Genomic DNA, 13,083 nt, shown 5'->3' with positions numbered 1-13,083 from the left:
GTGGCTCCTTGCTGCTGGACGGCCGTGCTCAGAGGGCCTGGACACTGCCTTCAGAAGACCCTGGTCTGGCAAAGCCACCGAGTCCTCCTGAGGGCTATTTGTGCCTGGAGTTTTGAGATGCCCCATTACATCTTGCCTTTGTCCCACTCCTCCCGGGAAGGGACAGTGGCCTTGAGCTTCTTTGGGTCCCGGCCCTCCCCTAGAGCATCCCATTTGCTTAGAGAGCGAACTCCATCCATGCCGCCTGGGCCGGTGAATCTGTGGGGCCTTGGGAAGCTCTCCAGACCCTCTGGTCCCGTAAACGCTTAAGGAATGTGCCAGGAGTCCCTGGGCAAGCCTCCCTCCCCCTCTAGGGACTCATTCAGGATGATTCCATTGACCCTCACTCCCTGATGCTTCCTTGGGCCATGAGGATTTGGGATAGTTGGGGTTCCATGACTACACCTTATCACCACTATGCTTCTCTTAAAAATAGAATAAAACAAAAATCCCCAAAGGCAAGCCTCTTAAAGCATACCGGTTTTAGCAGTCAGAACCTGCTTAGGAAGAAAGAGACCCAGTTCTGCGTACCGGCCACGTTCCAGAAGGAAGAGAAGGCCAAGGCTGAAGCAACACTGGCATCGTGTGCCTCTAAAGGAAAAGTGCACATCGGCCCCAGGTGACCCCGGAGACCCCACAGAGGACATTCTGACTGAGGGGCCAAGTCCCAATTGTGTCTTGAGCACTTAATTCGGATTGTTACAAGCCAAAAGCACGGTGACATCAATGTGAGGGAAAGGTTACACAGATGGATACAACCAATCCTTTAAAGGTGAAATGTGAGTCCTTTTCTACATTTAATAAAAACATTTTCTCATTTGAGGCTCTGGAAGTCTTGAGTCACATTTTTTTGTTTTGTAAATCCCCACCCCCCACCCCCCCCACTCTAAAATGTCTTAAAACACATGGCTTAACAGTGGCTGCACAGAAAATATACACCCTCAAAGTCTGACTTTCATTTAAATACAAATATACAAAATGTAAACTGAGACAATAGAGAAATTTACAAAACTTTTCTTTAAAAATAATAAAGACAAAATTCAGTTCTAGGTATGACGCCATTAAAATACGTGCAAATTGTCGTATCCAATTGGATTTCTATTGCAATGTTCCACCTCGGCTTGAGGGCCACCTCTGGAGACAGACCTGAGTGGAAATCTCTTTGAGAAACCTGGAGGCTCTGCGTCGAGGGGGTGAGCGGCCTCCGTCCCCGGCTCCTGGAGGGCTCCCCTGTCCGTAAGTTCTGTTTCTAAGGACAAGGGTCTAGGGCTGGTCCCACCGTGGACTTCAAGGCCAGAGCGCTAACTAGCTGCTTCCCGTGGAGTTTGAACTGACATGGTTTGAATTCATGTGGTGGTTAAAACTGGTCTTGGGGTTGGGTGAACTCTTGGAATTGTTTTGATGCTGGAGGAGAGATAGACAGAGAGAGAGAGAGAGAGAGAGAGAGAGAGAGAGAGTTAGTCCTAGTGGACAGGAGAGGCCTCTGAATCTGAAAACAGGGCCACGATCAGGGCTTGCTGACCATCTCTTTTTTTCCGCTGCCTTGTACATCACCCCCCCCCCCCCGCCCCCACCTGCCACAGACCCAGGGTCAGAGGCCACCCCTCAAGGCAGGGGGAGGTATGGAATTAAGAAAATCCCAGGCAGGGAGGGAGAAGGTGGCCCCTCCCAGAACATCTACGCGGCTAAGTACCGCAGGCCCAAGGTTAAACTGCCATGGGTTTGAGCCTGACACCTGCCACTTAGCTGAGTGACCTTGGGTGAGTTATTAAATGTCTTGGCTGCCCTGCTTGTAGTGTAGGGGAAGAGTTGCTTCTCCACAGGGCCAGGCTGTGTGCAGAGAGGGCCTGAGCGAGTGCCTGGCCCGAGAACCACAGGCTGCTTGTTTTGGTACCCCTGGCACCCTCTTGGCATACCCGTGGGTGCGGGTCCCCCACACCTGCAGGGAGGAGGAGAGAGACCCGGGCCATCTGCTTCCCTGGTGGTAGTGCTGGGCGCTGTGCAGAGGGCCACTGACCTCCACTTCCCTCTTCCCTGCTCTGGGCACTGACCTTTGAGACGGGCACACAAAGGCTGGGACAGGGGCGGTATAGTGCCACCCAAGTAGCAGGAAGAGTCAGGGCCAGATTTGAACCCCAAGTCGGGGAGCCTCCACAGCAAATGCCTGTCCCAGGACCTGGGGACTCAGCCATGTGGGAGGAGACAGGTTCCTTTCTTCTGGGAGCTTCCATTTTCCTTGGTGGAAGCATTTAAAAATTATATTTTTATAGTATATGAACATGAGTATATTTTGGAACAGGATGTGAAACTCACATGAAGCTTTTAGATAAAACCCCAAACTTGGCATCAGGCTGCATTCTCTCTCCATATGTCTGATCCGTGCTCCCCACCATTAACCCCAGATCCTTCGCAGGGGCTCACTGGCCTTGTGACTGTGGGCAAGTTCCTTGACCCCCTCAGCCTCAGTTTCCCTACCTGGGAAGTGGGTTAATTGTACACACGCTGGGCTCACATGGCACCAGCACGTCCCAAAGGAAAGATCTCAGTTTGGCTTGCTGACGCATCCCCAGCCCTGAGAAAACAGCCTAGCACACAGTAGGCACGCAATACATATTGACTGAAGGAATGAATGGTTGGACGGAGGCCCGGGCTTTTGTGGAGCTTAATTAGGAGAAGCTCTCAAAAAGCAGCCAGTGCAGAGCTGGTCCACACCAGAATGCCATAAACAGCCACCCCATCCTATTAGGGGAGCCGGGATTCCTGGGGCCTGGGGACCAGAGCTTCACAGCCTCTCCTTCTTTGTCCTCCTGGGAGGGGCACAGCTCCCTTGGGGTGGGGGGCGGGGAGGAGTATAAGTCACAGGAGCCTCAGGCTGTGGCATGGGCACAATGGGGGGCCACGCCTCCTTCAGGGGCCAGGCCAGGAGGGTGGACGAGGGGATGAGGTGGGGGCCTCAGTGGCCTCTCACTCACAGGCCTGTGGGGACACGTCTTCTGTCTGGCCCACACCAGCCCTTAATCCAGGGGCAGGCTCTGAGGAAAAATGCGTCTTCCCAAGGGGCAGAGTGTCCTCTGGCTGCCAGCTGGGGGGCACAGCTGCCATGTATGGGGCCCCAGCCCAGGAGCCACTGAGGCTCTGTGGGGACCACCTCTCCCACACCTGTTCTCCCCGTTCTTTGTCACGTTCAGCAGTTACCTACAGAACTGGAGTCCTTACAATGGCCACATGGGGCAGTTAGCTCTCTGTCAGGGAGGTTGCGCCCCAGAGACACTGGGCAAGGTCTGGAGACGTTTTTGACTTGCACAGCAGGAGTGGGGCGCTCCTGGAGGGGAGACGCCCGGAGGCTGCTGGGTATCCCTCACTGCACACGACGGCCCCCACGACAGAGAGTTCACCCAGAATGCCAACGGTGCCGAGGCTGACAAACCCTCGTGAAGGGTGAGCTCTGGGCCGGCCCTGCCCCTTCTACCCAGCCGGTGGGCTTCAGGGGCTGGGACAGGCTACTGGGAGAAGGCCACAGCTCTGGTCTCAGGGAAGTACCTGGGCCCCAGGGCGTCCCGGGGCCAACGCCAGGACAGCCGGCCATGGTGGGGGCATCCCTCACCTGACGCTTGAAGATCCTCTGGAGCAGCCCTTTCTTTGGCGGTTCTGGAGGGTGATTCCTATTCAGGTCTGGCGAGAGGGTACCGTTAGGTCCAAACACGTTCAGCTCCTTAAAGCACTCGGTTTCTATCATCTGGGGAAGGGGTGCAAACCACAGGTAGCGTGAACAGCTGTGTTTGTCATCTTAGGTGGACAGGAGCCCCGGAGGCTGGGCCACCACCCTGCCCAGAGCCGGCTTCCAATAGGTCCTCCCCTTGCCCTGCGTCCTTCAGGGGCCCCGGGCCCAGGCTGCTCCTCGCCTGCCACTGCCTCTCCCCTGCCGGCTGGCCGCAAGGGTGTGCTCATCATCCAGCTACCAAGCCCACACCCCAGCCCCCCCTACACCCTCCCAAGCCCAGGTCACCCACATGCTCCGGGCCCTTCCCCCTGCCAGCGCCCCCTCCCCTGCCCCATCATTTCCAACACATTGGAAGCAGCACCGACTCCCCCAGCTCATTCCCACCTGTGCGTCCAGCCACAGTCCTGTTTTCCTCCTCTCTCCCAGCCAGACTTCCCGAGACAGCCGGCAAAGACGGCCGTGTCCATCTCACCTCCTATTCCTCTTCTGACCCCATGCCAACGGTGCCCTGGGCCAGGCCTGGTGCCCTCGACCCAGCGGCCCCCTTCGGGGTGCATGTGGCCACCGCCCTGCTCACCTCACTCTGCCACGGGATGGGCACGGAGCCCGTGGAGAACTTGGAGTAGAAATCGTCGTCCGTGTGGTCCAGGTTGACGCCCTTCACGGTGGAGAACTGCTCGATGTCCAGCACGTCCTTGCAGTACACGGCGCGGGGCTGCGGGCAGAGGGCTCGGTCATACAGGGTCCCGCCCCAGGCCCGGTGCCCCCAGCCTCGGGTTCTGATGGGGGGCAGGGGGCACCTTGCAAGGGACCGGTGCTGCTCTCTCCCAGATCTGCCAAGGGGCTCCTTCCCGCCATCGGCCTTAGGCCGGCTGCAGGCCTCCCCACTCTCCAGGCTGGGGCCACGGTGGGGAGACTGAACATGCCCTCTCTGACCTCACGTTCCTTGGCACCCCTGGGGATCCCCACGCCCCCAGCAGATTTTCTTGTTCCCCAAAGCCCACAGGATCAGGATGATGGAAGTGTTTCCGGGCATCTCCGTCCAAACGAGGGCTGCCCCAGCTGGGGCCTCCAGCCTGTCCCCCACAGAGAGAACTGATGCTGGGGACCCAGGGCCAGAGAGACATATGGCCCAGAGACAACCTCCAGGTACTTCTCACTACCGGGCACCCAGGCTCTGCAACCGGACAGGCCTGGGCTGGGCTCCCAGCTGTGATGCTTAGGAACTCTGGGAAAGTCACATATCCCCTGTTGGCCTCAGTCTTCGCACCTGCAAAGTGGGGACATTAGAAAAACCTATGCCGTGGGGCTGATGTAAGCGCCCACCATGGAGCTGGGCACCGGAACCATGAGCTGTGGCTGTTAGAGCACTAACATCCACTGTTCTCACTTGTCCACTGGCCCTGCCCTCTAGGAGTTCAAGGTCGGTCGGGGTGGCCTCCCAGGGCCCAGTGTGGACATTCACTAAGTTGAAGTCGTGAGTCTGTGCACAGGTGCAGCCTGGGTCGGGGAGGCAACTCACATCTGGAATGAAGGGAGGGTCCAACATCCCGGCTTCTAAGCGCTTGAAGTTCATGTTCCTGAAGAAGGGGTGTCTCTTGACCTCAGCAGCCCCCTCCTCCTGGCAGCCCAGTCTCTGTTTTGCATCTTTGGTGAGCAGCTGTGACAAGAGAGCCGTGAGAGGTCATGGCTGGGTGGGCCTTTCGTCCCGCTGAAGGCCACAGGGGCTTTGGGGCTTCAGGCCTCCTTTCACAGGTGCACCCCGGAGCCTCCCACACGTCCTCCTCCAGCCTCTGCGGGGCCCGAGCCACCCCCAGATACCCAGGGGACACTGCCTTGGCCTGCTCGGGCCTTGCAGCGTGCTTAGATGCCTAGAGGCTGCAGGAGGGCGGGGGGGTCCTGCCTGCCCTCCCCACAGCAGTACACCAACCCTGCGGCACACTGGGCACCACCCATGTCTGTGGCCCTGTGTTACTTCTTCTGCTACAGGCAAGCTACAAAGGGCACGGATGGTCTCTGCAGGTCTCACTCATTCGTCTACTCAACGCCCGAGTACCCTGTAGATAGGTATCTAGTTGGCACAAACCTCTGTGCAGAGACTGGCGACGGGCACGGAGTACCTGGCCTCAACAAGGCCACATTCAGAGGACCCATCAGGGCAATACAGGTATGACACCATGATGGCAGAGGAACACGACCTGGCTGCCAGCTGGGGGGATGGGGAAGCTTTGCAGGGAAAGGGCATTTGCTACAGGCTTTCCAGGAGTGGGGAGGTGGGGAAGGCATCGGCTGGCAAAGGCGGGTGGTGGAGACCCGAGGGCAGCCTTGGGGAACACCTGTCTTTGAGTCTGGGCGAAGGATGAAGGGGCGGGGGATGGGCCAGGGTGAACTGGCTGGGGAGAATGCTGGTCAGGGTAGAGGAGTGTCCTTCTCAGAAGCCACAGGTGGGGAGGTTCATAGGGCAGGAAGAGGCTGCAGAAGCAGTCAGCCAGGCCAGACGGGTAAAGGTATGAACGGGGCGGGAGGCGGCAGGAGAGTGGGGGGCGGCGCTGGGAGGGGGCTGGGAAGGGCAGGCTGTGATGCTGGAGGACCACCAGCTGACCCCCGGGCATCTGTTTGCTCTGAGACCAGAATCAGAGTGGATGGCCTGACCTCAGGCCATTCTCTCTCCAATACGCTGGCACCCCGTGTGTGCTCTCCTAAAATGCACATTTGCAGCTGGTTGTGGGGGCTGGGGTTGCGGTGGTGGGCCAGCGGGCAGGCGGGCCTGCTGAGGTTCATGGTCTAGAGGTGGAGGCTTGCAGGAGCCATTCCCTTCCCATTTCCCTTCAAACAGAGGACTCAAAGGCGGCACCTGGGCAAACACCAGGTCACAGCCTAGAAAAGACTTAAGCTGTGAGAATCACTATGTCAACCTCTGGTCCACCGATCACCCAGGCATGTTTTGCCCAGTGAGCCGGTGCCTCGGGACTTTAGCTTGTCTTCTCCAGAGGCTTTGCAGTTCCACAAAGGCTCCAGGAATCAGGCTGTGCTGGGCCAGGGCTCCTCCCTGTTCTGAGAAGTCCCAAAGAGGCAAGGCTCCCTGCGTAGAGGCTGGTCCTCCCGGCTGTAGACCCCAGAGCCTGCAGGGCCAGCCAGCCAGAAACACGAACAAGGACATTAAAGGCAAGGTGGGCTGGGAGGGCTGTGCCAGGCCGCCCATCAGTTCTGCCAGGAGTGTTGGCTTGTGCCCAGGGCTGAAAGTCCAGGTTCTCATGTGAAATCTCTCCTGCTTGAAGTCTTGGCAATTAACCTACCATCCACCTCTTTCTAAAACACCGTGCAGGCTGAACACCCATCTATGTGCTACCTGATTGCAGCCCTGGTATCAGGTATACACCAGAAGTGAGAGGGAGAGGTGGTGTGAGCTGGGCAAGTGGGGCAGGCAGAGTGGGCTTCCTGAAGGAGGAGAAGAGATGGGCTGGAAGGCTGATTAAGGCTGAGGTGGCTGAAGGGCCAGAGGGAGGGTCCTGTGAGGAGGTCAGGGCCAGTTCTGGAACTCAGCAGGGACCTACAGAGGTGGGGCTGAGGTCTGGGCCTAGGGACTGGACCAGCGGACAGGGCACTGACACGTATGAATTTTCTGGACCCCAGGGGGCAGTGGAGAGGGTCTTGTGGCATCAGGGTGGAATCAGGGAAGGAACAGGCGGCCAGGGACCAGCCTCCCTGCAGTCTGTGGAGTGGCCTTCTTGGGCAGGCAGGGCTGGAGCTGCCAGGGTCTAGAAACAGTCCAATGTGCCCCAAGCCTTCATGGTTTCCTCACAGACAGGCCCTGCTGTGTCCTGAGCTGGCACCTCTTGGAGGCGACAGGGCCAGCCTGGCTGCCAGACCGGACAGGCTGTGGGGAGGGGTGGCCAGGAAGCCCAAGGCCAGAATCCCACGACCCTATGGTCATTTTTAAGAAGATGAAGCAAGGCCAGAGGGCTTTGTCAGTTCTTCCAGCAGAGAAAGATGAGGGGACACTGGCTCGACCTTTGAAAGCCATTGGCCAAGGTCCACGCAGAGTCCCAGGCTCAGCCACCGCCTTTCCCGCAGTAGCCACCAGGGGGCAGCAGAGGGCCAGCAGTGCCCCTAGTCCTGGTGCCCAGACAGGCACCCAGACAGCGGGCAGGAGCCTCTCTGCCTCTCCGTCCTCCCAGCATGTCCTGTGTCCTGCTGGGGTTGCTCTGGTTCTCTGAGTCCCCGACCCTGACCTGGGATATTTGGTGATGCTCTGACCATGGCTGATGACTTCCCTCTTCTATCCTTCGCCCGGTTTGGCCCCACTGGACAGACACCTTGCGTCTAAGCCAAATATTGGCAGGTCTTCTACCCCAGTTTTCAAATGTCCTTAGGGTCCCACATTTCCACCTACCTGACTTCTGTCCCCCACCCCAACTCTGACTGCCGTGACTCCTTGGGTTTCTGGGAGGCCCAGGGGTGCAGGCAAGTGCCCGGCTACGGGCCAGCCCACAGGCCACATGGTTTGGGTGTGTGTCTGCAAGCCTCCTTCAGTGACTCCCACACATGTCGATGGCAGATCTATGGGTCCTCTTTTTTGGAAGTGGTCAAATGGTCAGATCTTGCCCCGAATCCTTCTTCCCATGGCTCTGTGACGTCAGACTGAAGCCGGTAAGAGGAAAGTGGTCAAGCAGTGAGTGGATAGCTCCAGAGAGGGTCCTCCTCAGGGTGGGGAGCTATGCCACACGGTCCCTGGGCCACTAACAGTGTGGCCTTGGCTTTTCTGGAAGCAGAAGCTTCACTACTTTAATCAGCATGTCGGGCCTGCTGTTCTATACCCTCCAGCCTTGTGGTTTATACACACGAGTCAGAGAGGAGGCAGGGAGGGCAGCCTCACCCCTGCTGTCTGCTGTTCCAGGTGCAGCAGCGCTCCAGGGAGAGGAAGTCTGAGGGCTCATGGGTACCCGGAGTGAGGCATCCAGGCCCTCCTGCCCATGCGTGGCTGGCACTGGAGGGCAGCTGCCTGGGGTTGGGGTGCAGCACAGTTGGGCCTGCATCAGAGGGAGAGGCCCCAAGGGGACACAGGCAGAACTTGGGAGCATGAGAGCCAGGTGGGGCCATTCCCCCCACAAAGCCTCTGGTGAGCCACTTGGGCTGGGGGGGGGGAGGGGCAGCAGCCAGGGGTGGACTCTCTCCCAGCCCCACTTCAAAAAAAATTTTTTTTAATGTTTGTCTTTGAGAGAGAGGGTGGGGGAGGGGCGGAGAGAGGACGACAGAATCTGAAGCAGGCTCTAGGCTCTGAGCCATCAGCACAGAGCCTGATACGGGGCTTGAACCCATGAACTGTGAGATCGTAACCTGACCCGAACTTGGTCACTTAACCGACTGTGAGCCACCCAGGTGCCCCACCCCCTGCCCAGCTCCATTTTTTTTTTTTTTTTTCAACGTTTTTTATTTATTTTTGGGACAGAGAGAGACAGAGCATGAACGGGGGAGGGGCAGAGAGAGAGGGAGACACAGAATCGGAAACAGGCTCCAGGCTCCGAGCCATCGGCCCAGAGCCCGACGCGAGGCTCGAACTCACGGACCGCGAGATCGTGACCTGGCTGAAGTCGGACGCTTAACCGACTGCGCCACCCAGGCGCCCCAGCCCAGCTCTATTTTTGATGGCTCCGGTCACTACTTCCTCTATCAGGCTTCCTAGCCCCAGTCTGGTCCTGCCCACCCAGCTTGTCTAAACGGTGCTCCCCACCCTCCCCCTCCCCATGGACGATGAAGTCCCACGGTCCTTAGATTGCTGTCATGCAGGACCTAAGCTAGTGTGGCCAGCATTCCATGGAGTGGAAGGAAAACTCTATTGTAAGATGTTCAAAGGCCGAAAATATCACCACCCCAGCACCTGCATCGCACCCGCTGGCCTCAGTCAGTGCCTGGGGATCCAGAGTTCGAGGCTGCAGGGCGCCGAGGTCAAGGGTAGGGGATGCCCCAAGATCCCTTTGTGTCTCGGGGAACCAGTTGGGATCATCTGCTTTCTCCAAGACGCTGACTTGCCCTAACAAAGCCGGATCTGAGTGTCTCCCGCGGTTCGCCCCAGCCCCTTCCCTGTCATGGGGCCTCCCTGCCTGCACCCCGGGCCTTCTCCTGGCGGCCGTGGCCGACCACCCCAGTCCACGACCACGGCTGCTCGTTCCTCTGGCTCGGTGCTGCCACTACTTCTACCCCAGCGTGCCTGACCCCGTCCCTGTCAGCCTGTTTGCGCAGGAGGGGAGACACCGCTGGACACCCAGCCCACGGGCAGCGTCTGGCCACCAGGAGCTCACCATTTTGCAGATGGACTTGGCCTCCTCAGAGAACTTTGAAGAGTACACCTCCTCCGTCTCCAGGACGCGGCGGTCCACTTCCTCCCGCTTCACCTTCTCTTTGCGGCCCCGGAATGGCGACTGGCCCTCGATCATCTCATAGATGAGGCAGCCCAGACCCCAGTAGTCAGGGCTCAGGCCGTATCTCTGGTTGTTCAGGACCTCTGGGGCTGGGGGTAGAGGGGGGGAGCGAAGGGAGGTAAGAGAGAGCTGGCGGCAGGGCAGAGTCAGGGCACACGGGGCCAGGGTTGTGACTCACACCAACTGCATCCACGAGTGATGGTGTTGCTCACAGAACGCCTGAAGCTTCATGGCAAGGACATGCTTCCCCTGCTGACTCCTACTCACCAAATGCCATAAATACCGTCTCTTCCAGGGAGCCCACCCTGACTGCTCTCCTCTGTGCTTCTGGCTTCAGAAGCTTGATCACAGTGGATGGAAACGACCTGTTCCCTTCATGTCTCCCCGACTAGAATCTGAGCTGCCTTATTCACTGCTGTGTCCCAGTAACAGGTATGACATCTGGCACAGGGTACGTGCTGCACACATATTTATTGCCAGGAAGGAAAGTGTGTCCACCCAAAGAAAAGAGGATTTTAAGTTTACCTGGAATTCAAACAGCCTCTCACTATGGCTTCCCTACTACTTGGATAAAATGAATTTTAGATTAACCATAGAAGTGCAAAAAAGGTTAAGTTTCATGTCTTCAGGCAGGTGACAAGCATCCAGAGGCAAATGCGTCCACACATGTGCTGGATAACACGTATAACAGAGGCCCTGCAGATGGAGGCAGGCAGCACTCTGTGCGAGACAGACATACAGGTACACAAAGGTGTGCAGATCCTTCCTTCCTTCCTTCCTTCCTTCCTTCCTTCCTTCCTTCCTTCCTTCCTTCCTTCCATGTATCCATCTATCCATCCATCCTTCCTTTCTTCCATCCATCCATCCATCCATCGTTCCATCCATCCACCTATCCATCCATCCATCCATCCATCCATCCATCCATCCATCCTTCCTTCCATCCATCTTCCCTTCCTTCCATCCATCCATCTATCTATCCTTCCATCCATCCATCCATCCATCCTTCCATCTATCCACCCATCCATCCATCCATCCTTCCATTCTTCCTTCCATCCATCCATCCATCCATCCATACATCCATCCATCCTTTCATTCATCCTTCCTTCCTTCCTTCCTTCCTTCCTTCCTTCCTTCCTTCCTTCCTTCCTTCCATCATTCCAGCCTTCTATCCATCCATCCTTCCATCCATCCATCCCTCCATCCATCCACTCATCCATCCATCCATCTATCCTTCCATTCTTCCATCCATCCATTCATCCTTCCATTCTTTCTTCCTTCCTTCCTTCCTTCCTTCCTTCCTTCCTTCCTTCCTTCCTTCCTTCCTTCCTTCTATCCTTCCTTCCATCCATCCATCCATCCATCCATCTATCCGCATTTGCATGGGTACACACACAGCCACATAAACATAGATACACACAGGTTCCCCAATAACATGCAACCTGAAAAGGACCTTCTAGCAATAGAGACAACACACAGAATCCTGTACAAGTGCTGCTGGCATGAGCCTAGTGGAGGACAGCAGCATCTTCAGTACCCAGAGCTTTCTGGAGCCCCCTACCCCCTGGGACAAGTGGACATGTGTGTGAGGTACATGCAGGAGGAAGCCCAGGGGATGCCCATCACCAGAGAGGGATTCAGGAGGACCAGATGTAGCTCCAGTCTTTTCCCTGCAGCCCCCAGGATGGTGGTCCTAGAGTAGGCTTGTGGTGGGGGGCTGGGGGGCAGGGCAAGGAGGCTAAGGCTGGTCTCCACTTAGCATCATGCCTAGTGACACAGCAGGTGGTGCAGTCCTCTCCCTTCTGGGCCTTTCCTAGTGACCTCACTCCTCTCAGGGGGCCCCTGAAAGGCCGCCTGCCAATCACCAGACCCCTACTTGGGTTTAGCCTCCCCCAAACAGCACCATGTGCCCGCACTGACTGTTGATCCTGAGAGTGGCTTGGCTTTGAGGTGCAGGTGGGGCTGTGGTGGGGGGCTCAGAATGCTCAGTTTAGGCAAGATGAACCCTGGGCCTCAACGCTCCACCTGCCCCAGCTAAGACCTCCCACTGCCTGCTGTGGCTCCACTTCTGATCAGAGCTGCATAGAGGAGGGAGGCCCAAGAGGTGGGCTCAGGGAGGGTCCGGGCCCACACTCACCCATGTAGCCCACGGTGCCCACCCGGCCGCGGATCAGGTCTCCGTCGGGAATCTTCACAGCCAGACCCAGGTCTGAAATCCGAATGTGGCCTGAGGCGGGGAGAGCAGAGTCAGCGGGTCGCTGGGACAGTCAGGGGACACATGGCCCACCCTGGGCGGTCCAGAGACTTGCTTGCCCCTGGTCAAGGTACACAGACTCTTGGCCCCAAGAGGGGCATCCCAATCAGCCACCTCAGGGTGACTGCAGACCCTTGGGGGCATCCAGGTGTCAGAGGACGTGGGTAAATCATTACTTTACAGGAGGAAAACATAAAGACGGGAAAGGATGTCTGGATTTGGCTGGACGATGGCCAGCCTACCCATAAAATGCCCTAACGGGCTTCTTGGAAGGCTGAGATCACCAAGTTTAAAAGACCTTGGCCTGATTCTATGATTGCTTCATGGGAAAAATGTGAGATTTTCCTGAACTTTTACAGTTTGCTTAAGGGGAAAAATTATAAAGCAATTCGGGAGGCAACTCCCTGTCCTTCCCTGTTGCTCTTTGGAGGTTCTTTGCATTCTGCCTTTGGAGAGACAAGAGTGAAGTCATCCAGGCCGTGGGGAGACTGAGATGAAATGGAATCCAGGACTCCCCTCCAAAGGCCAAGATGACACAGTGCTTACAGCTCTGTCTTGCTTGGCGGCCCACTGAGGCAGGGTCATGGCCACACCAGGGCCCCACAGCCCGGACCCCAGTGAGGTCCAATGTCAGGGACTCCCCACCAGGCCAG

At 57.3% G+C, this 13,083-nt stretch overlaps 1 protein-coding gene across 2 annotated transcripts in view; it reads right to left on the bottom strand.

The window, feature by feature from the left end:
• Positions 1–973: 973 nt before the first annotated feature.
• The window catches only part of GRK5 (G protein-coupled receptor kinase 5), a 211,585-nt gene continuing 199,475 nt past the window's right edge, over positions 974–13,083 (bottom strand). For both annotated transcript variants that reach the window (XM_058697932.1, XM_058697931.1), the window contains 6 exons: positions 12,314–12,403; positions 10,060–10,268; positions 5,283–5,420; positions 4,338–4,475; positions 3,644–3,775; positions 974–1,443 (listed from right to left, as the gene is read on the bottom strand). In XM_058697932.1, the coding sequence (XP_058553915.1) occupies positions 1,345–1,443; positions 3,644–3,775; positions 4,338–4,475; positions 5,283–5,420; positions 10,060–10,268; positions 12,314–12,403 (806 nt within the window). In that variant the 3' untranslated portion in view covers positions 974–1,344. The remainder of the gene's footprint in view (positions 1,444–3,643; positions 3,776–4,337; positions 4,476–5,282; positions 5,421–10,059; positions 10,269–12,313; positions 12,404–13,083) is intronic.

This window comes from Neofelis nebulosa, chromosome 13 (genome assembly GCF_028018385.1).
Source record: "Neofelis nebulosa isolate mNeoNeb1 chromosome 13, mNeoNeb1.pri, whole genome shotgun sequence".
Classification (NCBI taxonomy): Eukaryota; Metazoa; Chordata; class Mammalia; order Carnivora; family Felidae; genus Neofelis; species Neofelis nebulosa.
Note: the sequence above shows the minus strand (reverse complement) of the source record. Positions and strands in the feature narration are given on the sequence as shown.